The 22,648-nt window shown below is 42.4% G+C and overlaps 1 protein-coding gene across 1 annotated transcript in view; it reads left to right on the forward strand.

Annotated features, from left to right (window-relative positions):
* The window catches only part of ncstn (nicastrin), a 32,641-nt gene extending 11,097 nt beyond the window's left edge, over nt 1-21,544 (forward strand). Inside the window, 11 exon segments of the mRNA XM_056269604.1 lie at nt 1,637-1,789; nt 2,954-3,058; nt 3,202-3,279; nt 12,770-12,850; nt 12,852-12,940; nt 13,828-13,930; nt 16,958-17,056; nt 18,032-18,134; nt 19,013-19,167; nt 20,740-20,946; nt 21,344-21,544. Of these exon segments, the coding sequence (XP_056125579.1) occupies nt 1,637-1,789; nt 2,954-3,058; nt 3,202-3,279; nt 12,770-12,850; nt 12,852-12,940; nt 13,828-13,930; nt 16,958-17,056; nt 18,032-18,134; nt 19,013-19,167; nt 20,740-20,946; nt 21,344-21,466 (1,296 nt within the window). The 3' untranslated portion in view covers nt 21,467-21,544.
* Nucleotides 21,545-22,648: the final 1,104 nt, after the last annotated feature.

A 22,648-nucleotide genomic window follows, 5' to 3' on the forward strand; every position in this document is an offset into this window, starting at 1 on the left:
CACACCAACCAAACACACCAACAAAACACACACACCAACAAAACACACCAACACAACACAACACACACACCAACCAAACACACACACCAACACAACACACCAAACACACCAACAAAACACACCAACACAACACACACGCCAACAAAACACCAACACAACACACCAAACCCACCAACCAAACACACCAACAAAACACCAAACACACCAACAAAACACACCAACACAACACACACACCAACAAAACACCAAACACACCAACAAAACACACCAACACAACACACACACCAACCAAACACCAACAAAACACACCATACACACCAACACAACACACACACCATACACACCAACACAACACACCAACAAAACACACCAAACACACCAACAAAACACACCAACACAACACACACACCAACACAACACACACACCAACCAAACACCAACAAAACACACCATCAAACCAACACAACACACACACCAACACAACACACACACCATACACACCAACACAACACACCAACAAAACACACCAAACACACCAACAAAACACACCAACACAACACACACACCAACCAAACACACCAACACACCAAACACACCAACAAAAGACACCATACACACCAACAAAACACACCAAACACACCAACCAAACACACCAACAAAAGACACCAAACACACCAACACACCAAACACACCAACACAAGACACCAAACACACCCCACAACAGACACCAAACACACCAAACACACCAACAAAACACACCAGCACACCAACAAAAGACACCGAACACACCAACACAACATCATCAGCAGAATCTGTTTTGTCTAATCTGGGCAACAGAACAGATTTGTGGCCATTTTCCATAATTTGGTGTTTCCTTCAGGAGAAGAGTCCACACACTCCACCAGAGACGAGAGTCATCAACGAAGCGAGATCATATCAATGCTTTATTGAAGAAAAGGCAAACGTTTTGGTCACATGACCTTTATCAATGCCATAATCTTAATTTATGAAGTCACATGGTTACATAGATCACATGATCAACCGAGCCAAGACTAATACATGATCCAAACACCGTGTCGGACAACATGCTAGAGGGAAGAGAGAGAAAAGAAATTTATATATATTAAATTGAAAAAATAGAAAAATAAACAAAAAATAGAAAAATAAAAGTTATGTATCATAACTTTTCCCCCCTTTTTTTCTAAATAATTAATATATATATTTATTTTTTTATTTATTATTATTTTTATTTATTTTAAAGATATATATATAAATATAATGTATTCTTTCTCTTTTTTCTCTCTCTTCCCTCTAGCATGCTGTCCGACACTGTGTTTGGATCATGTATTAGTCTTGGCTCGGTTGATCATGTGATCTATGTAACCATGTGACTTCATAAATTAAGGTTATGGCATTGATAAAGGTCATGTGACTGAAACGTTTGCCTTTTCTTCAGTAAAGCATTGATATGATCTCGTGTCGTCGATGACTCTCGTCTCTGGTGGAGTGTGTGGACTCTCTTGAACTGCCTCTACTTGGAGTGTGTTAGTCTACGCACCTCGTTTGGACTAATTAAAGGCGCTGTGAGTTCCTAACTATCCTTCAGGAAGTAGAAATGAAGGTTGTTGTGTCTCAGCTTGACGGCAGGTCGTTTTTCTGGGACGAGGCTCCAGCGGCCGAAGGAACCGTGTCTGGGATCGTCACCCTATTGGCTGCCGTTCATGCGCTTCAGCCTGTCACTCAAGAGGCTCCGCCCCCTCGCAATATATTCTTCACCTTCTTCCAAGGGGTCAGTGTTTCGTCATGTTCTTCAGCTCTGGTTTACACACTTTCTTGACTCATTATTTGATCAGCCTGGCAGAAGTGAAAGCGTTTTTATGCATAATTCATACAAGGTGCTTAAAGTACTTAACTTTGACTTTAAAGGTGCAGTGTGTAAGTTTTAGCAGCATCTAGTGGTGAGGTTGTGAATCGCACCCAACAGAAGTTACGGTGGCCGACAGGAAGTGATGTCATTGTCTGACACAGTAACAGTAGCCAGTTAAACAATGAGGTTTCTTTACAAAGATAAATTAATAAATTAGGTTTACTTGATTAATCAGTAAAACGATGTTATTGCTAATATTATTGTTACTTGTTCATCATTGTGTCAGTGTTTTATTCGCTGACTTTAGCAGCTTCTTATGAAGAACAACATAGTGAAGAAACGCGTTTGTCCGCTCAGGGCCACCGTAGAAACATGTGTGTGTAAGCGGACCCGCGGTGTGTGTAGAGAAACGCTCATTCTAAGCTAATAAACACATAACGGGTCATTATGTAAGATCTTTACACACCACTGAATAGTTATGTTTATGATATTGCATTTCTGTCAACAGATCCTCCTAAATATTACACACTGCACCTTTAAGGCCAGAAAATCCCTTGAAAACAGCCATATTTAAGAAGAAGTTCTTGAAAAGTGCTTGAATTATTGAAAGACAATATATTAAATTTATTTTTAATTTGATTGATAAAACAATCTTTTAACACAAAATTAACGCTGAGCCCGATATAGAGGCATGGCTATGAGTGTGATATTGCTCATATAAATATCCAAGTATGTGATACAACTTTCATTTTTCAGCTCAATCATATATTCATGTGAGAACAAATCAGTTTGAATGAGGAAAGCGATATCTCTGCCTTTTCTATTTACCTTTTTTAGAATTTTAAAGATAATAAAGAAAGATATAGTTTGATAAATGAGCTTTCTGATTGTAGTCCATGAAAGTCCTGTAATTTGATTTGACAGTGTCTGTACGAACCCTGATAATGGGATGTATTTATTATATAATAGTGCGCACTATAGAGTATACACAGCCCATGCCTATCCACACACTCACCGGCACAGGGGAGATATTGTAGAAGTATGATTTATGATATAACAGGTTTATCCAAGCGCTCTCTCTCTCAGGAAGCCTTCGACTACATCGGCAGCTCGAGGATGGTGTACGACATGCAGAGGAACGAGTTCGTGATCGACTTCGACAACGTTCACTCCATGCTGGAGATCGGGCAGGTACACACACACACACACACACACACACACACACACACACACACACACACACACACCTGAATGTTTATGCATGTAATGAATGTTGTGTATGTGTGTCGAGTTTAAACACACACACACACACACGGTTTCTTGTTTGTTTACAGGTTGGCCTGCGCAGTGGGCGGGAACTTTGGATGCACTCTGACCCCGTATCATTGAGAAACAGCAGTGTGAAGGACAAGGTGAGTGTCTCTCTCCCTCTCTCTCTCTCTCTCTCTCTTTCTCAATTCAATTTTCAATTTCAAATTAGCTTTATTAGCATGACTGTGTAACACAATGTTGCCAAAGCATCAACATATTATATATAAATAATAAAACAAACAAACAAACAAAACATATATGTATAGATCATGTCATATGTGATCCCTGGGCCAATCGGAATCTTAGTACTCTTTCTCTTGGCCAATCGGAATCTTAGCACTTGCGTCAGAATCGCCATTGGATGAGACACCTGGCTACCTCGCGAGTCTGATGGAAACTCATAACGTGAAGGAATCTTATGTGAAATTCGAGGTAAATCAAGCTTTTTTTGGAGCAAAAACAACAGCTAGTTGTTTGCTTGATTCAATTAACGTTAGCTACCGCTTTGTTGTGCTGCGCTCGTGAGAGAGAGAGAGCCGGTCGCGCGCGCACTCTCACTGTATTCAAACTGCCTTGCTCTCCCTCCATCGCGCATATTAAAGTCCCCGTGAACCGGAAGTTGCAAACGACTTTCCTCCAGTGTTGTGACGTATTTCCGAGAGAAACGGAATACTATATGAGGCAAAATGGTGGGCGTGGCTTTTTTCCCCAACTAGCACCTGATTGGATCTAGAAAAGTAGGTGTTGTCATTCAGCCTGTCTACTGTCAGTTGGAGGGGCGTGGTTACGGATGTTAAGCAGACGCCCAAACCGTCACACCTACGTCATCAGGGAAGGTCCTCCAACGCAGAGGGGAGGGGAAATTTCAGATTTTGATTAAAGATTACGAAGCCAAAAAAAATTTTTGTGTGGATTGACTTGCATGGATGAATTGTTCACCACAAAACGATCAATTTAGGCAAACAAAGTAAGTATGGTCAATTTTGAATTCATGGGGACTTTAATCAAAATCTATTGAGAATTGACACGATAGTAAAAGATCAAAAGACCAAAGTTTCACGTGGAGATTTTTTTCCTGAATTACCGCTGGGTGTGAATTGCAACCTACTAAAATTGCCCTATCCTCTCTGAAAAGCCTTCCGCACATTCAGCTGACATAAACCACATTTTCAATAAACAAAAAACCTATCCAGTGATTAAATGTTTTCTGTGTTGAGAGTTGAGACAAATCTTGTGCGATGTCCTGATCTGCTGGGATAATCACACAACGCGTGCCGTGTGTGTCAGCTAATGGCACGTCCGATTCGCGGACTAATGACTCATTTGAACCGATTTACTTTTATGAATGGTTAAAATAACTGATCTGTCCAACATCTGTCTCAACAAAAGAGATCTGAATCGGTTTATAACAAATCGATAACATCAAACTAGTTAATATTAACTATTCATAAACTGCACTTCTTAATCTTTATAAATAAATCGCATTTATTAATCTTTGGTAATGTTAATTTCACTATTTACTAGTAGCCTTATTACAATTAAAAGTTCTATTTGTTAACATTAGTTAGCCTAATGCACTGGGAAGTAATATGAACAAACAACGAACAGCTGTATTTTTATTAACAAAGTATAATAAATACAGTAACAAATGTATTGCTCATCATGGTTCATTTATATTTTACTGCCTTTTTTCTCCTTTGCCAATCCTATGATAATTATATATACAGTATGGTGTTCATCCAGAACAACATGTAACTGTGTAACCACACCCTAGCAACCGTTTAAAGCTACCTAGCAACCATATTGCAACATATAGAAGCCATATTGCAGCTCCACAACATCGGTAAGACATTGTTGTTGGCTCGTATACAATCATGTACAACATTGTAGCAACTATCCTAGCAACCGAGCGGCGAGTTTTGCCACTGCAAGCACCCTCCATACCCCCCCCCCCCCCCCCCCCCCCAACCACACTGCACTGTCACCACCCTTCATAACCCCCCCCCCCCCCCCCCCCCCCCCAACCACACTGCAATGTCACCACCCTTCATAACCCCCCCCCCCCCCCCCCCCCCCCAACCACACTGCAATGTCACCACCCTTCGTAACCCCCCCCCCCCAGGAACACTGTCACCTTTTTTACTCTGACGAGTTTGCAGGTCTCATACATAAAAAATAACAAACCTCCCTCTCTCTCTGTCTCCCTCTGTCTCTCTCTCTCCCTCTGTCTCTCTCTCTCCCTCTCTCTCTCTGTCTCCCTCTGTCTCTCTCTCTCCCTCTGTCTCTCTCTCTCCCTCTGTCTCTCTCTCTCCCTCTCTCTCTCTGTCTCCCTCTGTCTCTCTCTCTCCCTCTGTCTCTCTCTCTCCCTCTCTCTCTCTGTCTCCCTCTGTCTCTCTCTCTCCCTCTCTCTCTCTGTCTCCCTCTGTCTCTCTCTCTCCCTCTGTCTCTCTCTCTCCCTCTCTCTCTCTGTCTCCCTCTGTCAATTCAATTCAATTGAGCTTTATTGGCATGACTGTAAAATAGCACAATATTGCCAAAGCAGTAGTAATATATAAACATATATGTAGATACATAAAAGTGAACAATAAAAAAACATTTCCATATTATGCATAAATATATCTCAATAAATAAAATAACAAAAATATATACAATAACAAAAAAAAAGTACAGAGAGCAGTTTAATGGAGCAGAGGGTTCAGCCCTTCTCCCTCATATGATGGCAGGAGGACACATACTGCGCTGCCAGCTGAATACACTCTTCTTTCTCTCCCAATATATAAGACAGTTTGTTTATAAGGCTCTCTTGTTGGAATTGAGGTATAATCTGTGCTATTTGTGTAAAATAAGTGTCTCTGATGTTTTTGTACTTGCTGCACTCGGTGAGGAAGTGCAGCTCGTCCTCTACGGCCCCGTCAGCGCAGTGTGAACACAGTCTGAGCTCTCTCTCTCTCCAGCTCTGCTGGTGTCGGCCCGTCTCCACACACAGACTGTGGTCGCTAATGCGATACTTAGTCAGGAGCTTTCTCTGGCCATAGTTACTGATATCAGTCAGGTATGGTGCCAATTTATAATCTGACTTTATTTTGTGGAAATATTTTAATTTATTTAGTTGCGTGACCTTTATCTGCCAATCGTGTATGTATTCTTCTTTGGTTATTTTCCCTATTTCTTTTACTTTTGAGTGTCTAAATTGAATTGATGAATTGAGTTGGTGTTTTTCCACTAAATGTATCATGGGGTCACTATCTGTGTGTCCTGCCCTGTATCTGAGAGCGCAGTGATGGTAGCTCTCTGTCTGTGCGTCTGATAGATGAAACCAGAACTTTACGGCTCTCTTCTGGATTTCGGATAGGAGAGGGAATCTGCCTAATTCTGCCCGGCAACCCAGACTTGGAGCGTTTCTGTGAGTTCCCAGGATGTTCTTGCAGAACTCAAGGTGGAAAATTTCAGCGGGGGTTTTGTCCCAGGATTCGTAATTTAGTTTAAATTTGGGGCCCCAGATTTCACAGCCGTAAAGAAGGATGGGTTTGATGATGCTGTCAAAGATTTTCAGCCACAGTTTGATGGGTGGGTTAAATTTGAACAAGGGTTTTCTTATACTGTAATAGGCCCTACGTGCTTTATCAGTCAGATCTTTTATTGCAGTGTCAAATTTTCCAGAAGCTGAGATTGTCAGACCCAAATAATTATAGCAGGTGACATGATTAAGAATTGTTCCCCCAAGTGTAAATGTGTATTTTTTGTCAGTAAGGCGAGGTTTTTTCTGGAAGATCATGATTTTGGACTTGTCCATGTTGATGGGTAAGGCCCAGTCGCTGCTGTACTGGTCCAGAAGCGAGAGGCTGTGGTGCAGACCCTCTTCATGAGGAGACAGCAGCAGAAGATCATCAGCGTACAGGAGGCTTTTGATTTCTCTGTCCTCGAGGGTCAGACCAGGACAAGAGGACTTCTCAAGTGCTGAAGCCAATTCATTAATATAGATGTTAAAGAGAGTCGGGCTGAGGCTGCAGCCTTGACGGACTCCTTTAGTTTGACTGAAATAATCAGTACGTTTGTCATTAATCTTCACCCCGCACTTGTTCCCGTTGTAAATGTCCTTTATAATGTCATATGTCCTTCCTCCTATTCCACTTTGGATTAGTTTTAGGAAAAGTCCATTATGCCATACCGAATCAAAGGCTTTTTTAAAGTCAATGAAGCAGCCAAATATTTTGCCTTGTTTTGTTTGTTGGACGTGTTTTTGTATGAGTGTGTGGAGTGTGTAGATGTGGTTTGATGTTCTCTGTTTAGGCATAAATCCAATCTGAGAACTGTTAAGGATCTTGTGTTGTTGGAGGAACTGAACTAGCCTGTCGTTGATGATGGAGCAGAAGAGTTTGCCCAGGTTGCTGCCCACTGTGATGCCCCTGTAATTATTTGGGTCGTACTTCTCGCCCTGTTTAAAGATTGGGGTAATCAAATTTTCTTTCCATGTCTCAGGAAAGTGTCCTGCTTTTAATAAAAGATTGAATAATTTGAGAATTGCCTCTTTCAGTTTGGGGCTGCTGTGTTTCAGCATCTCATTTGATATTAAGTCCATGCCACAGGATTTTTTATTTTTTAGGGATTTTATCTTGTCTGTTAGTTCAATTAGTAATATGGGCTGGTCTAACTGGTTTAGCTGGTCTTTTACGGTGCGTTCCAGGTTATGGAGTTGGGAGGTCAGGTGTTTTTGGGTGAGGGTTGGTTCGTTTTGGGAATAGAGTTTTCCAAAATGTTCGGTCCAGATGTTTGGGTCATGGATGGGAATGTGTTTTGGTTCTTTTGATTTATCTAATTTTTTCCATAATTCCCAAAAAGAATTCTGATCTACTGCCTCCTCAATCTTATTAAGCTTTGATTTCATGTGATCCGCTTTTTTCTGTATTAGTATTGACTTGTATGTTTTGAGGGTTTGCTGATATTTGTCTCGTGTTTGTTGGTTTGCAGGGTCTCTGTGTTTTATATTTGATAATGATCTTAATTCTTTTCTTAATTTTTGGCACTCTTTATCAAACCAACCATCTTTAGCAGTTTCTTTCTTACATCTATAATTTTTTCTTTTTCTCAGGGCTTTTCTGACCACTGTAGAAAATATTTCGTTTAATTGGTGAGTTGCTAAATTGATAATTTTCTTCTCTTCACTAAATGGAGTAGATAGAAATGAAGCTATCATGTTCTGGACCCGGGTGCTGTGGAGCTGGGCTTCATACTGGGCAGGACTGTCTTTACCCCATATAAATGTGGAGGGGAGGGGGTGCAGTTTAACCTTCGGGTCTGAAGGCCGGAGATTCACGGATCTGTTCAGACTGAGGACTGTGTGACTGTGGTCTGATATCTCCCTTTGTCCTGCCGTTAACTATATACAGGCCCAGACTCTTGCAGAGCTGCAGGACTTGTTTTCCGTGCCTGTTTATCGTGTTGTCATAATTCTGACGTGCCTTCGTAAAGTGTTTCCCGTTGATATATATGTGAGTTGTTAATATATTTGTCTCCATCTGAGGTAATGTAATCCGCTTCCTTCCCCGTTCTAGCGTTCAGGTCCCCCATTAACAGAACCGACCCTAGAGCTTGAAAGTAAACGATCTCTGACTGTAGGGGTTGGGAAGATGTCTTCATTATAATAGGAGACTCGTATGGGGGGATGTATGTGGCACACAGGTACATGTCCTCATCTAAACACAGAAGCTCTTTTTGAAGTTTTAACCAAATGTGTGTTTTCCCTTTTTTCACAGGCTGAATATAATGCCACAGATGGTCTTTAAACCAAACTATGATTCCTCCTGAATCTCTTCCGTTTTAATATTAGGCTGTTTGATAGAAGGGATTCGTAGCTCTCTGTAGTTTGGAGGAGTGCAGATTTTGGAGTCTAAACGACACCATGTCTCAAGTAATATAATTATGTCTGAACTATATACAATATTTACAAAATCAGGGTTAGTAGTTTTCTCCCCAAAGGCAGAAGAGAACAATCCCTGAATGTTATAGCATGTTATTTTAAACGATGACATTGACGAATATTGGATTTACCAGAAAAATGTATGAAATTCATGACCCAATCATGTTTTAAAATATAGATTAATCAATTAGAAAGGTAAAATAGATGATATATAGAAGTATGGTGAGTCTGTCAATTTTACACATTGGATAAAAAATAAAAATTAAATTATAAAATAAAATAAAAAATAAAAATAAAAAAGTGATTAAGAAATAATGATCATTCTTGACAGACACACTATGAGTACTTAAGCTAACATATTGTCACATATAATCTTCAGCATGTGTTTGATCTGGATCAGGTCGGTGGTGTCGGCTCTACCTGTTCCTGCCACTACAGCGGCGTAGCTGTCCGTCTGTCGGACTGACTCGCGCTCAGGGGGGGTTTTCTGAGGGCGTTTCAGGGCTGACTCCTTGATGGTTTTTGCGAACAGTCTCATGCCCTCGCGATGGATGTGGATACGGTCATATAGATGCTCATGTGGTGATGCGCTGATGGTTGGCTATGTGAACGCTCGGCATTGAAGCACAGATGTTGGCTATCTCCGCGTTGATTGTGTTGATGATCCTTTGAGGGACGTCTCTGCGAGGTAGAAGGGGTTGAGATGATGACCTTGGCTCCGGGGTAGATCCTGCTGGCTGTTTTCACCACGTTGGACAGGGCTTTAGTGACGTCCACCCTCGGACTGAGGTCGTTTTGTTCCGGTGGAAGGATGATGTGTGACGGTGCACCCAGCACTCCCTCTTGCAGCAGTCAAAAGCAGGTCCAGAGTAGAGTGAGGACACCAGAACTTCTTCACGATCTGCCCGGAAACAGACGTCTGTGGTCAAGATGGTGGCCGTTGGAGTCACAGAGGATGACGATGTTGTCTTTACTCGCCTGATCTCTGCCGGTGCTCGTGGATGGTGTTGCAGTTGGTGGACGGTATGGTGTGGTGCTGCTGCTGACCTTCCTCTGAGGGGCTTGATGAGATTGTGGGGTTGCAGGAGTGAAGGAGCTCAGTGATGGTGTACTGACACCTACTACTGTCTCTCTCTCTCCCCTCTGTCTCTCTCTCTCGACCTCTGTCTCTCTGTCTCCCTCTGTCTCTCTCTCTCCCTCTGTCTCTCTGTCTCCCTCTGTCTCTCTCTCTCCCTCTGTCTCTCTGTCTCCCTCTGTCTCTCTCTCTCCCCTGTCTCTCTGTCTCCCTCTGTCTCTCTCCTCCTCTGGTCTCTCTCTCTCCCTCTGTCTCTCTCTCTCCCTCTGTCTCTCTGTCAATTCAATTCATTCAATCAAATTGCTTTATTGGCATGACTGTATATATTACAATATTGCCAAAGCTTGGAATACATAGGAAAATTATAAAGACATCAAAATACTTGAATATTATAACAAATCTCTCTTATAACATAAATTAAATTTAAATGTACAAATTAAATTAATTGTACAAGTGAACAGTGTAACAGAATAGAATATCTGTGAACATTTTGATACCACAGTGTTCACCTCTCTCTCTCATCTCTCTCTCAATTCAAATTGCTTTATTGGCATGACTGTATATATTACAATATTGCCAAAGCTTGGAATACATAGGAAAATTATAAAGACATCAAAATACTTGAATATTATAACATAAATCTCTCTTATAACATAAATTAAATTTAAATGTACAAATTAAATTAATTGTACAAGTGAACAGTGTAACAGATTAGAATATCTGTGAACATTTTGATACCACAGTGTTTTAACATACATAAACACACACACATTACTGAAGTCACTGTGGTGGGCAGTAGGGGAACACCCTGAGGTCACACACACACACACACACACACACACACACACACACACACACACACACACACACACACACACACACACACACACACACACATTCACCTGCTGTCTCTCAGGCTGTGGCACACACCACACGTATCTGGCAGCCAGTGTTGCGGTCTGTCCCCTCTCCTAGTAGGATCTTTATCTGTTCTACTTCAGTCATGGCTGTAAAGCCCTGTATTACGTTATTAAGTTTGTTAAAGTAGAGGTCTCTGACTGAGCTGTATCTGTGACAGTGAAGGAGGAAGTGTGTCTCTGTCTCGACCTCTCCTGTCCTACACTGAACACACACCCTTTGCTCTCGGGGTAACCAGCTCTTTCTGTGTCTGCCGGTCTCGATGGCGAGACTGTGTTCACTCAGCCTGTACTTGCTCAGGATCCGTCTCTGCTTGTGTCCTCTCACACTCTGGAGATATTCTTCCATTTCATAATTTGATTTCAGGATTTCGATAGAATTGTAATTTACTTTGTGTTTTGGTTTCCTGATCCCAATGGTCCAAATATGTATTTTTAGACTGTTTTGGATTCTGTCTCCCTCTGTCTCTCTCTCTCCCTCTGTCTCTCTCTCTCCCTCTCTCTCTCTGTCTCCCTCTGTCTCTCTCTCTCCCTCTCTCTCTCTGTCTCCCTCGTCTCTCTCTCTCCCTCTGTCTCTCTCTCCCTCTGTCTCTCTCTCTCCCTCTGTCTCTCTCTGTCTCCCCTCTGTCTCTCTCTGTCTCCCTCTGTCTCTCTCTCTCCCTCTGTCTCTCTCTCTCCCTCTCTCTCTCTCTGTCTCCCTCTGTCTCTCTCTCTCCCTCTCTCTCTCTGTCTCCCTCTGTCTCTCTCTCTCCCTCTGTCTCTCTCTCTCCCTCTGTCTCCTCTCTCTCCTCTCTCTCTGTCTCCCTCTGTCTCTCTCTCATTCCCTCTGTCCTCTCTCTCTCCCTCTCTCTCTCTGTCTCCCTCTGTCTCTCTCTCTCCCTCTGTCTCTCTCTCTCCCTCTGTCTCTCTCTCTCCCTCTCTCTCTCTGTCTCCCTCTGTCTCTCTCTCTCCTCCCTGTCTCTCCTCTCCCTCTCTCTCTCTGTCTCCCTCTGTCTCTCTCTCTCCTCTCTCTCTCTGTCTCCCTCTGTCCTCTCATCTCTCCCTCTGTCTCTCTCTCTCCTCTGTCTCTCTCTCTCCCTCTCTTTCTCTTCTCTCTCTCTCCTCTCTCTCTCTCTCTCTCTCCTCCTCTGTCTCTCGCTCTCCCTCTGTCTCTCTCTCTCCCTCTCTCTCTCTCTCTCTCTCTCTCTCTCTCTCTCTCTCTCTCTCTCTCTCTCTCTCTCTCTCCTCCCTCTCTCTCCTCTCTCTCTCTCCCTCTGTCTCTCTCTCTCCCTCTCTCTCTGTCTCCCTCTGTCTCTCTCTCTCCCTCTCTCTCTCGTCTCCCTCTGTCGTCTCTCTCTCCTCTCGTTCTCTCTCTCCTCTCTCCCTCTTCTCTCTCTCTCCCCTCTCTCTTCTCCCTCTCATCTCTTTATTCTCTCTCTCTCTCTCTTCTCTCTCTCTCCCTCTCTCTCTCTCTCCTCTTCTCTCTCTCTCCTCTCTCTTTCTCTCTCTCCTCATCTCTCTCCTCTCTCTCTCTCTCTCTCTCTCCCTCTCCTCTCTCCCTCTCTCTCTCTCTCTCTCTCTCTCTCATCTTCTCTCCTCTCTCTCTCTCCTCTCTCTCTCTCTCTCTCTCTCTCCTCTCTCTTCTCTCTCTCTCTCTCTCTCTCTCATCTCTCTCTCTCCCTCTCTCTCTCTCTCTCTCTCAGGTCTCAGAGATGATGAAGAGCATGCAGTCTATCGCTGCTGGTCTGCGCATCTCATTGGACGAGCCTCCTGTCACTCAGCCGCCTCCCGCCCTCGTCCCTGCAGCGCTTCCTGCGAGTGCGGCCAATCCCAGGCCTCGTTCTGGCGGATCATCAGTCCTCGTTCATCAACAGGTTTCACATCTGCGCTTCTGTTCTTTAACGACTGATCATCACTAATTCACTAATCATCAGCTGAAGAACTCTTACACACGAGCGTTCTCTTACACACACACACTCTTACACACGAGCGTTCTCTTACACACACACACTCTTACACACAGCGTTCGCCTGAGGGTTAAACACCACAGAAGAACAGCAGCCCAACTAATGTACACTTCCAGCATTATTAAACACCATAAACACTCAGCTATTAAACAAGAACACATAAAACATTAGCAACCGCAACAAATAGACACAACTGAACAAAGATACGATTGACATAAACAGTGTTTTAGGATTTTCAGGTTCAGAAACTAATCGGATGTAAAGCACAGGCTTCCCTCGGGTCCTTGAAATCCTTGAAAGTTTGAGAATCTGAAAAATAAACTCAAGGCCCTGGAAAATTCTTGATAATAAACACACAGAAACAGGCCCTCGAAAGTGCGGGGATTTATTTTGTGCAAGAAGTTTAATAATATTCCATATTATCCATATTTCCTAATGTGTTATTCCGCTGCCAGTGAAGAGCGAGTGTGTGTTCTCCGTCTCCTGTTGTGTGATCAGTGTTATTATAGAGACGGAGGAATATGAGCGCTGTCCCTTTAAGAGCTGCGGTCCAGTACACTGACACACACGAGCACAGAACACACACTCTCTCGCTCCAGCGCTTCACACTCGTGTCCAAACACACAGAGGAATCCATACGAGGAACCGACATTTACATTATATAACAAGTGTCCGATTCCCGACCCTGATCATGACTGATGAAGTTAGAGAATCTTCAGGAACTATAATAATGGTGTTCAGAGAGAGTTAACCTGAGGCCACGGTCCCTCCATGCTGTTTGTCACCTGACGCAGATACTACGAGAGTGTGTATGACGACGCAGAGAACCTGAACATCTCGTACCCGCCCAACCTGAGTCCAGACGAGCAGCTGGTGTTCGAGACGGAGGAAGCCAAGGTGTGTGTGTGTGTGTGTGTGAGTGTGTGAGTGTGTGAGTGTGTGAGTGTGTGTGTGTGTGAGTGAGTGAGTGAGTGAGTGAGTGAGTGAGTGAGTGAGTGAGTGAGTGAGTGAGTGAGTGAGTGAGTGAGTGAGTGAGTGAGTGAGTGAGTGAGTGAGTGAGTGAGTGAGTGAGTGAGTGAGTGAGTGAGTGAGTGAGTGAGTGAGTGAGTGAGTGAGTGAGTGAGTGAGTGAGTGAGTGAGTGAGTGAGTGAGTGAGTCAGTCATCAGTCAGTCAGTCAGTCAGTCAGTCAGTCAGTCAGTCAGTCATCAGTCAGTCAGTCAGTCAGTCAGTCAGTCAGTCAGTCAGTCAGTCAGTCAGTCAGTCAGTCATCAGTCAGTCAGTCAGTCAGTCAGTCAGTCAGGTCAGTCAGTCAGTCAGTCAGTCAGTCAGTCAGTCAGTCAGTCAGTCAGTCAGTCAGTCAGTCAGTCAGTCAGTCAGTCAGTCAGTCAGTCAGTCAGTTCAGTCAGTCAGTCAGTCAGTCAGTCAGTCAGTCAGTCAGTCAGTCAGTCAGTCAGTCAGTCAGTCAGTCAGTCAGTCAGTCAGTCAGTCAGTCAGTCAGTCAGTCATCAGTCAGTCAGTCATCAGTCAGTCAGTCAGTCAGTCAGTCAGTCAGTCAGTCAGTCAGTCAGTCAGTGAGTGAGCGAGCGAGTGACAGAGTGTGTGTGTGTCAGAGTGTGTGTGTGTGAGTGAGTGAGTGAGTCAGTGAGTGAAGTCAGTGAGTCAGTGAGAGAGTGTGTGTGTGAGAGAGTGTGTGTGTGAGAGAGTGTGTGTGAAAGAGTGTGTGTGTCAGTCAGTCAGTCAGTCAGTCAGTCAGTCAGTCAGTGAGTGTGTGAGCGAGCGAGTGACAGAGTGTGTGTGTGTGTGAGTGAGTGAGTGAGTGAGTGAGTCAGTGAGTGAGTCAGTGAGTGAGTCAGTGAGTGAGTCAGTGAGTGAGTCAGTGAGTGAGTCAGTGAGTGAGTCAGTGAGTGAGTCAGTGAGTGAGTCAGTGAGTGAGTCAGTGAGTGAGTCAGTGAGTGAGTGAGTCAGTCAGTGAGTGAGTGAGTCAGTGAGTGAGAGAGTGTGTGTGTGAGAGAGTGTGTGTGTGAGAGAGTGTGTGTGTGAGAGAGTGTGTGTGTGAAAGAGTGTGTGTCAGTCAGTCAGTCAGTCAGTCAGTCAGTCAGTCAGTCAGTCAGTCAGTCAGTCAGTCAGTCAGTCAGTCAGTGAGTGTGTGAGCGAGCGAGCGAGTGACAGAGTGTGAGTGAGTCAGTCAGTGAGTGAGTGAGTCAGTGAGTGAGTGAGTCAGTGAGTGAGTGAGTAAGTGAGTGAGTGAGTGAGTCAGTGAGTGAGTGAGTCAGTGAGTGAGTGAGTCAGTGAGTGAGTGAGTAAGTGAGTGAGTGAGCGAGTCAGTGAGCGAGTGTGTGTGTGTGTGAGTGAGTGTGTGTGGAGTGAGTGAGTGAGTGAGTGAGTGAGTGAGTGAGTGAGTGAGTGAGTCAGCGAGCGAGCGAGTGTGTGTGTGTGTGAGAGTGTGTCAGTCAGTGAGTCAGTCAGTGAGCGAGTCAGTCAGTGAGTCAGTGAGTCAGTCAGTCAGTGAGTGTGTGTGTGAGTGAGTCAGTGAGTCAGTGAGTGAGCGAGTGTGAGTGAGTCAGTGAGTGAGTGAGTCAGTGAGTGAGTCAGTGAGTGAGTCAGTGAGTCAGTGAGTGAGTGAGTGAGTGAGTGAGTGAGTGAGTGAGTGAGTGAGTGAGTGAGTGAGTGAGTGAGTGAGTGAGTGAGTGAGTGAGTGAGTGAGTGAGTGAGTGAGTCAGTGAGTGAGTCAGTGAGTGAGTCAGTGAGTGAGTCAGTGAGTGAGTCAGTGAGTGAGTCAGTGTGTGTGTGTGTGTGTGTGTGTGTGTGAGAGAGTGTGTGTGTGAGAGAGTGTGTGAGAGAGTGTGTGTGTGAGAGAGTGTGTGTGTGAAAGAGTGTGTGTGTCAGTCAGTCAGTCAGTCAGTCAGTCAGTCAGTCAGTCAGTCAGTGAGTGTGTGAGCGAGCGAGTGACAGAGTGTGTGTGTGTGAGTGAGTCAGTGAGTCAGTGAGTGAGTGAGTCAGTGAGTGAGTGAGTCAGTGAGTGAGTGAGTCAGTGAGTGAGTGAGTGAGTCAGTGAGTGAGTGAGTGAGTCAGTGAGTGAGTGAGTGAGTCAGTGAGTGAGTGAGTCAGTGAGTGAGTGAGTCAGTGAGTGAGTGAGTCAGTGAGTGAGTGAGTCAGTGAGTGAGTGAGTCAGTGAGTGAGTGAGTCAGTGAGTGAGTGAGTCAGTGAGTGAGTGAGTCAGTGAGTGAGTGAGTCAGTGAGTGAGTGAGTCAGTGAGTGAGTCAGTGAGTGAGTCAGTGAGTGAGTGAGTCAGTGAGTGAGTCAGTGAGTGAGTCAGTGAGTGAGTCAGTGAGTGAGTCAGTGAGTGAGTCAGTGAGTGAGTCAGTGAGTGTGTGAGAGAGTGTGTGAGCGAGCGAGTGACAGAGTGTGTGTGTGTGAGTGAGTCAGTCAGTGAGTGAGTGAGTGAGTCAGTCAGTCAGTGAGCGAGCGAGTCAGTGAGCGAGTGTGTGTGAGAGAGTGTGTTGGTGTGGTGAGTGAGTGAGTGAGTCAGTGAGTGAGTCAGTGAGTGAGTCAGTGAGTGAGTCAGTGAGTGAGTCAGTGAGTGAGTCAGTGAGTGAGTCAGTGAGTGAGTCAGTGAGTGAGTCAGTGAGTGAGTCAGTGTGTGAGTCAGTGTGTGAGTGAGTGGAGCGAGGTGTGTGTGTGTGCCCAACCTCAGTCCAGAGGAGCAGATGGTGTTCGAGCCGGGGGAAGCTGACCAATGTGCTTTACAACATCGGATAAAAGAAACACAAGCAAAAGCAGTCAAAAACTCATTTCACAAATAAAATCATAGAAATTTACATTTATAACCTGTAACAGCAAAGGCTCGTTCTCCTCTGTGTTAATCTGATTGTATCTGTCGTACACGGAGTGTGTGTTTACTGGATGTTTTGCTTCTCTGACAGTCTCTGGCTGAAGTCGCCACTCTCGTCGCTCGCTCACTTTACAAGCAGGCGGGAGGAGAAGAGAGAAACCTGAACAACATCACCACTGACCCCAAGATCGTGAGTCACGTGACCTCACACACACACTCACACACACTCACTCACTCACTCACTCTCTCTCTCTCTTCGTCCTCCTCTCTCACTCTTCACACAACTCACTCACTCACTCCACTCACTCACTCACTCACTCACACTCACTCACTCAACTCACTCATCACTCACTCACTCACTCACTCACACTCACTCACATCACTCACTCACTCACTCTCCTCACTCACTCACTCACACACTCACACACTCACACACTCACACACTCACACACTCACACACTCTCTCACTCAATCTCTCTCTCACACACACTCACTCACACACACACAATCTCACTCACTCACTCACTCACTCACTCACTCACTCCACTCACACATACACACACTCTCTCTCACACACACACACACACACACACACACACTCTCTCTCAATCTCACACACACACATACACATTCTCTCACTCAATCTCTCTCTCACACACACACACACACACACACACACTCTCTCTCAATCTCACACACACACATACACATTCTCTCACTCAATCTCTCTCTCACACACACACACCACACACACAGACACACACTCTCTCTCTCACACACACACACTTCACTCTCACATGATCACATGTGACTCGCCCTGTTCAGCTGAGCTACTCTTACAATGTTTCTGTTTCAAGTGTTTTAAAGTGTGAAGTATGATCATGATTGTGTTACTTAGAATATTGTCGAAGCATTATTGCATAAAATGAATGAAGACAAGAACAATAAATATAGAATATAACATTAACAAAAGTCAATCAAATTAGAAGGTACCAAGTAATAAAAGTTTTAGATCCGGGTTTCTTACAAAAGTCTTAATTCGCACTTAGTCTTTGAAACTTTTTAAGTTCATGCTTAAAACAAGAACAAATATCCCTCAAAACTTCTAAATAAAGCAGATTGTCAGGTGATGTTGATGTTGATGTGATGTCGGTCTGTTTCTCAGGTCGCTCAGTTGCTGTACGGGTTTCTAATCCAGAAGAACAACAGCTGGTTTCGGTCCCTGCTTCCTCCCGAGGTCACGAAGAAAGGAGCCAACAGCATCTTAAGTGTGTGTCCTGGTGTATACTCTATCCTCACACACACACACACACTGCACATGAGTCCTCAGTCATGTTGTTTAGCAGTGTGTCAGAGCAGCGTTCAGTGAGAGTCGCTTATTAGCTGATTATTAAGTAAATTACCGGCTTAATTTTTAAATTGCCAGATTAACTACGTCACAACTTTCTGTTAGATCTGCAGAATCCGTAGATCAATTTAAAAGCAGGCTAAAAACACACCTTTTTTACATAGCTTTTAACACTGAATAGGCAGGTTACATTGGCCGTTCCACTACTGTATGTTTTATACTTTATTTGTACGTAATGTTCTATTGTATTTTGTTATTTTGTAATTGTACTCTGACTAACTGATCCATATGTACAGCACTTTGGTCAGCGGAAGTTGTTTTTAAATGTGCTTTATAAATAAATCTGACTTGACTCTGACTTGACAACTTATATATACATTTCCCCAAACATGTGTTTTATGAGGACGGATCAATACAGTACACAGAACATCAAAACATTGGATGTTGGACAATAACAATGTCTTTTCTGTTCACCGAATGCTTCTTAATCTTCGCTACTGCTTTAATGCACATGAACAAGCGCCGTTATCTGTGGCGTAGTGACGTGTGTGTGTTCAAGTACGCCAGATATGAGCAGATTCTGCGCAATACACTGTATTTAATATATTATAATGACTCGCGAGTATTTGCACTAAATCTGCGCAGATTTGCCTTCCCCAGTAAAGTGAGTAAAGATAAACTGATTTATACACACATGTGGCGTGTGTTGATTTCAAACCCTGGCTGTGTTCATCTGCAGTGGTTCTTGCTGTAGATCTTCAGCTGGTGTGTATCTGACTGCTCTCCTGTTGTGTGCAGGCTCCGGTCCTCCTCAGTTCTACATCGGTGTGGGTCCGCGCAACATCGGCCCCGTGCACAGCGTGACCCGCTTCGTTCAGTACATCATGGCCAACCTGACCGGCAGCGTCACCAACCTCACCGAGACCCAGTGCCTGAGCCCCGAGAGCAAGGACGTAAGCATCGCAGCTCGGCACACTGCGCATGTCGGATAATCAACCCTGCGAAATGATATTCAATTGTTCAATTATAATGTTAAAAACTTGAACATGTTCAATTATTGTCAGCTAAATAATTATAATTGTTCAATTATAATGTTAAAAACTTGAAAATGTTCAATTATTGTCAGCTAAATAATTACAATTGTTCAATTATAATGTTAAAAACTTGAAAATGTTCAATTATTGTCAGCTAAATAATTATAATTGTTCAATTATAATGTTAAAAACTTGAAAATGTTCAATTATTGTCAGCTAAATAATAATAATTGTTCAATTATAATGTTAAAAACTTGAAAATGTTCAATTATTGTCAGCTAAATAATTATAATTGTTCAATTATAATGTTAAAAACTTGAAAATGTTCAATTATTGTCAGCTAAATAATTATAATTGTTCAATTATAATGTTAAAAACTTGAAAATGTTCAATTATTGTCAGCTAAATAATTATAATTGTTCAATTATAATGTTAAAAACTAAAATGTTTGATTACTGTCATCTAAATAATAATATAACTATAATGTTAAAAACTTAAAAATGTTCAATTGTCATCTAAATATTTATATAATTATGTTCAATTATATGTTAAAAACTTGAAAATGTTCCATTATTGTCATCTGAATAATTATATAATTATGTTCAATCATAGATAGTGTTAAAAACTTGAAAATGTTCCATTATTTTGATCTTAATTATAATTGTATAATTATATATAGTGTTAAAAACTTAAAACTTAAATATTTATATAATTATGTTCAATTATATGTTAAAAACTTGAAAATGTTCAATTATTGTCATCTAAATAATTATATAATTATGTTCCATTATATATAATGTTAAAAACTTACAAATGTTCAATTATTGTCATCTAAATATTTATATAATTGTTCCATTATATATAATGTTAAAAACTTACAAATGTTCAATTATTGTCATCTAAATATTTATATAATTATGTTCAATCATAGATAGTGTTAAAAACTTGAAAATGTTCAATTATTTTGATCTTAATTATAATTGTTCAATTACATATAGTGTTAAAAACTTAAATATTTATATAATTATGTTCAATTATATGTAAAAAACTTGAAAATGTTCAATTATTTTGATCTTAATTATAATTGTTCAATTATATATAGTGTTAAAAACTTAAATATTTATATAATTATGTTCAATTATTTGTCATCTAAATAATTACATAATTATGTTCCATTATATATAATGTTAAAAACTTGAAAATGTTCAATTATTTTGATCTTAATTATAATTGTTCAATTATATATAGTGTTAAAAACTTAAAAATGTTTAATTATTGTCATCTAAGTATTTATATAATTATGTTCCATAATATATAATTTTCTAAAAACTTAAAAATGCTCAATTGTTGTCGTCTAAATAATTTTGTTCAAAATCACAAAATAAGAAAGTTCTTTTTTTTTTGCAGTGGAGGTGGTGGACAAATTAAAAGTGCAGAAAGTAATGTATTCCCAGAATGCCCAGCGCTCATGTTCCCTGTTTGTGTTCTCAGTTGTTCTCGTATTTCTGGGTGTCGGGGCCGTGGGTGAACAGCAGTGGAGAGCCGTTCTGCGTGAGGGCGTCGGTGCGTCTGGCTAAAGCCGTGTCTCCCGCCTTCGAGCGCATGGAGTACGGCTCCCGGAATTACTCCACATGGACCGAGTCTCGCTGGAAGAGCATCCGAGCGCGAGTCTTCCTCGTGGCCAGCCGAGAACTCGAGGTAATCCTCCTCGCATTAGTCACTGGCTACGTTCACATGCAAGGGAGACGAGTAAATGCATGTTCACATTTAGTCTAGAACTAAAATAACCATCATGTTCACACACACACCTCCTCACTTTATTTCTCTCAACAAGAGAGCTGTCAATCAATGAAGTGAAAAATAACTAGCGTTACTTATTTGAAAAAGTAACGTAGATATTTTGTTGTAAATTGAAAAACGAATGCGTTACTTTACTAGTTACTTGTAAAAGTAATCTGATTACGTAACTCAAGTTACTTGTAATGAGTTATACATAACACTGCATTTATCTGATCTATAATCATCTAGATTTATGATTTGCTTTGATGTGATTTATTTATCACATGAGTTTGTTTTCTGTGTGTGTCTCTGGCAGATGTTAACACTCGGAGTGGGCGTGGCTGTGCTGCTGCTGTCTCTATTGGTGACGTACTTCATCAGCTCGAAGGCGGAGCTTCTGTTTAGCTCCGCCCGTGAAACGCCCACAACCACCTACTGAGCAGAATATCATCCGCTCGAAGACTGTGCTTCTGTTTAACTCCGCCCATGAAACGCCCACAACCACCTCCTGAACAGAATCTCAACTCGAAGGCGGAGCTTCTGTTTAGCACCGCCCATAACACGCCCACAACCACCTCCTGAACAGAATCTCATCAACTCGAAGGCGGAGCTCTGTTTAGCTCCGCCCATGAAACGCCCACAACCACCTCCTGAACAGAATCTCAACTCGAAGGCGGAGCTTCTGTTTAGCCCCGCCCATAACACGCCCACAACCACCTACTGAACAGAATCTCATCAACTTGAAGGCGGAGCTTCTTTTTAGCCCCGCCCACAACCACCTCCTGAACAGAATCTTATTCCCTTCAGCACAGAAACACTTCAGTTCAAGAGTAATTTATTCTAACCTGACAGGATTGTGCCGCACTGGTTTTAACTGGGCTGGGCTGAACTGGTCTGGTCTCCTGGAAAGTTGTTCATATTGTTGTTGTTTTTTTTGTTTTTTTGTTTTTTTTTTCTGATTATGACATGTACGGGCACAAAAAAAACTGATTTTAAAGTTGAGAATAGAGTGTGTGTGTATGTGTGTGTTAACATGAATGCAGTGAGTTTGTGCAATAGCTTACTGAGTTTAGTTCAAACTTCATTTTGATGTGAATCTTTTTATTTGGGAATGTAAACCTGTCCGTGCAGGACTGCGATCTATTCGTTGATGACTGTAACGACAATTAATCCCCAAACACAGACTGTCCACAGTGAATCGCTCATGTTTCCACTGAGCTTTGTAAAACCAAATTAACACTGACATGCAGCATTTGTTTGTTGACTTTAATTGAATGAAAGCTGATTGATTAATGATGTCATTATTTTTCTCTAAGAAACTGATGCCTTGAGAACCTGAATAAACATGACTTTCTTTTCCAAAGTTTCATTTGGCTTTGATTGCTTACAGTATGAAGTTATTATTATTGAAATAAACATTGTAAACACTGCCTCCAAACACTGCCACCAAACACGGCCTCCATACACTGCCACCAAACACTGCCACCAAACACGGCCTCCATACACTGCCACCAAACACTGCCTCCAAACACTGCCACCAAACACTGCCACCAAACACGGCCTCCATACACTGCCACCAAACACTGCCACCAAACACTGCCACCAAACACTGCCACCAAAC

This window comes from Rhinichthys klamathensis, unplaced genomic scaffold (assembly GCF_029890125.1).
Source record: "Rhinichthys klamathensis goyatoka isolate OS25496 unplaced genomic scaffold, OSU_Roscu_1.1 h1tg000284l_1, whole genome shotgun sequence".
Classification (NCBI taxonomy): Eukaryota; Metazoa; Chordata; class Actinopteri; order Cypriniformes; family Leuciscidae; genus Rhinichthys; species Rhinichthys klamathensis.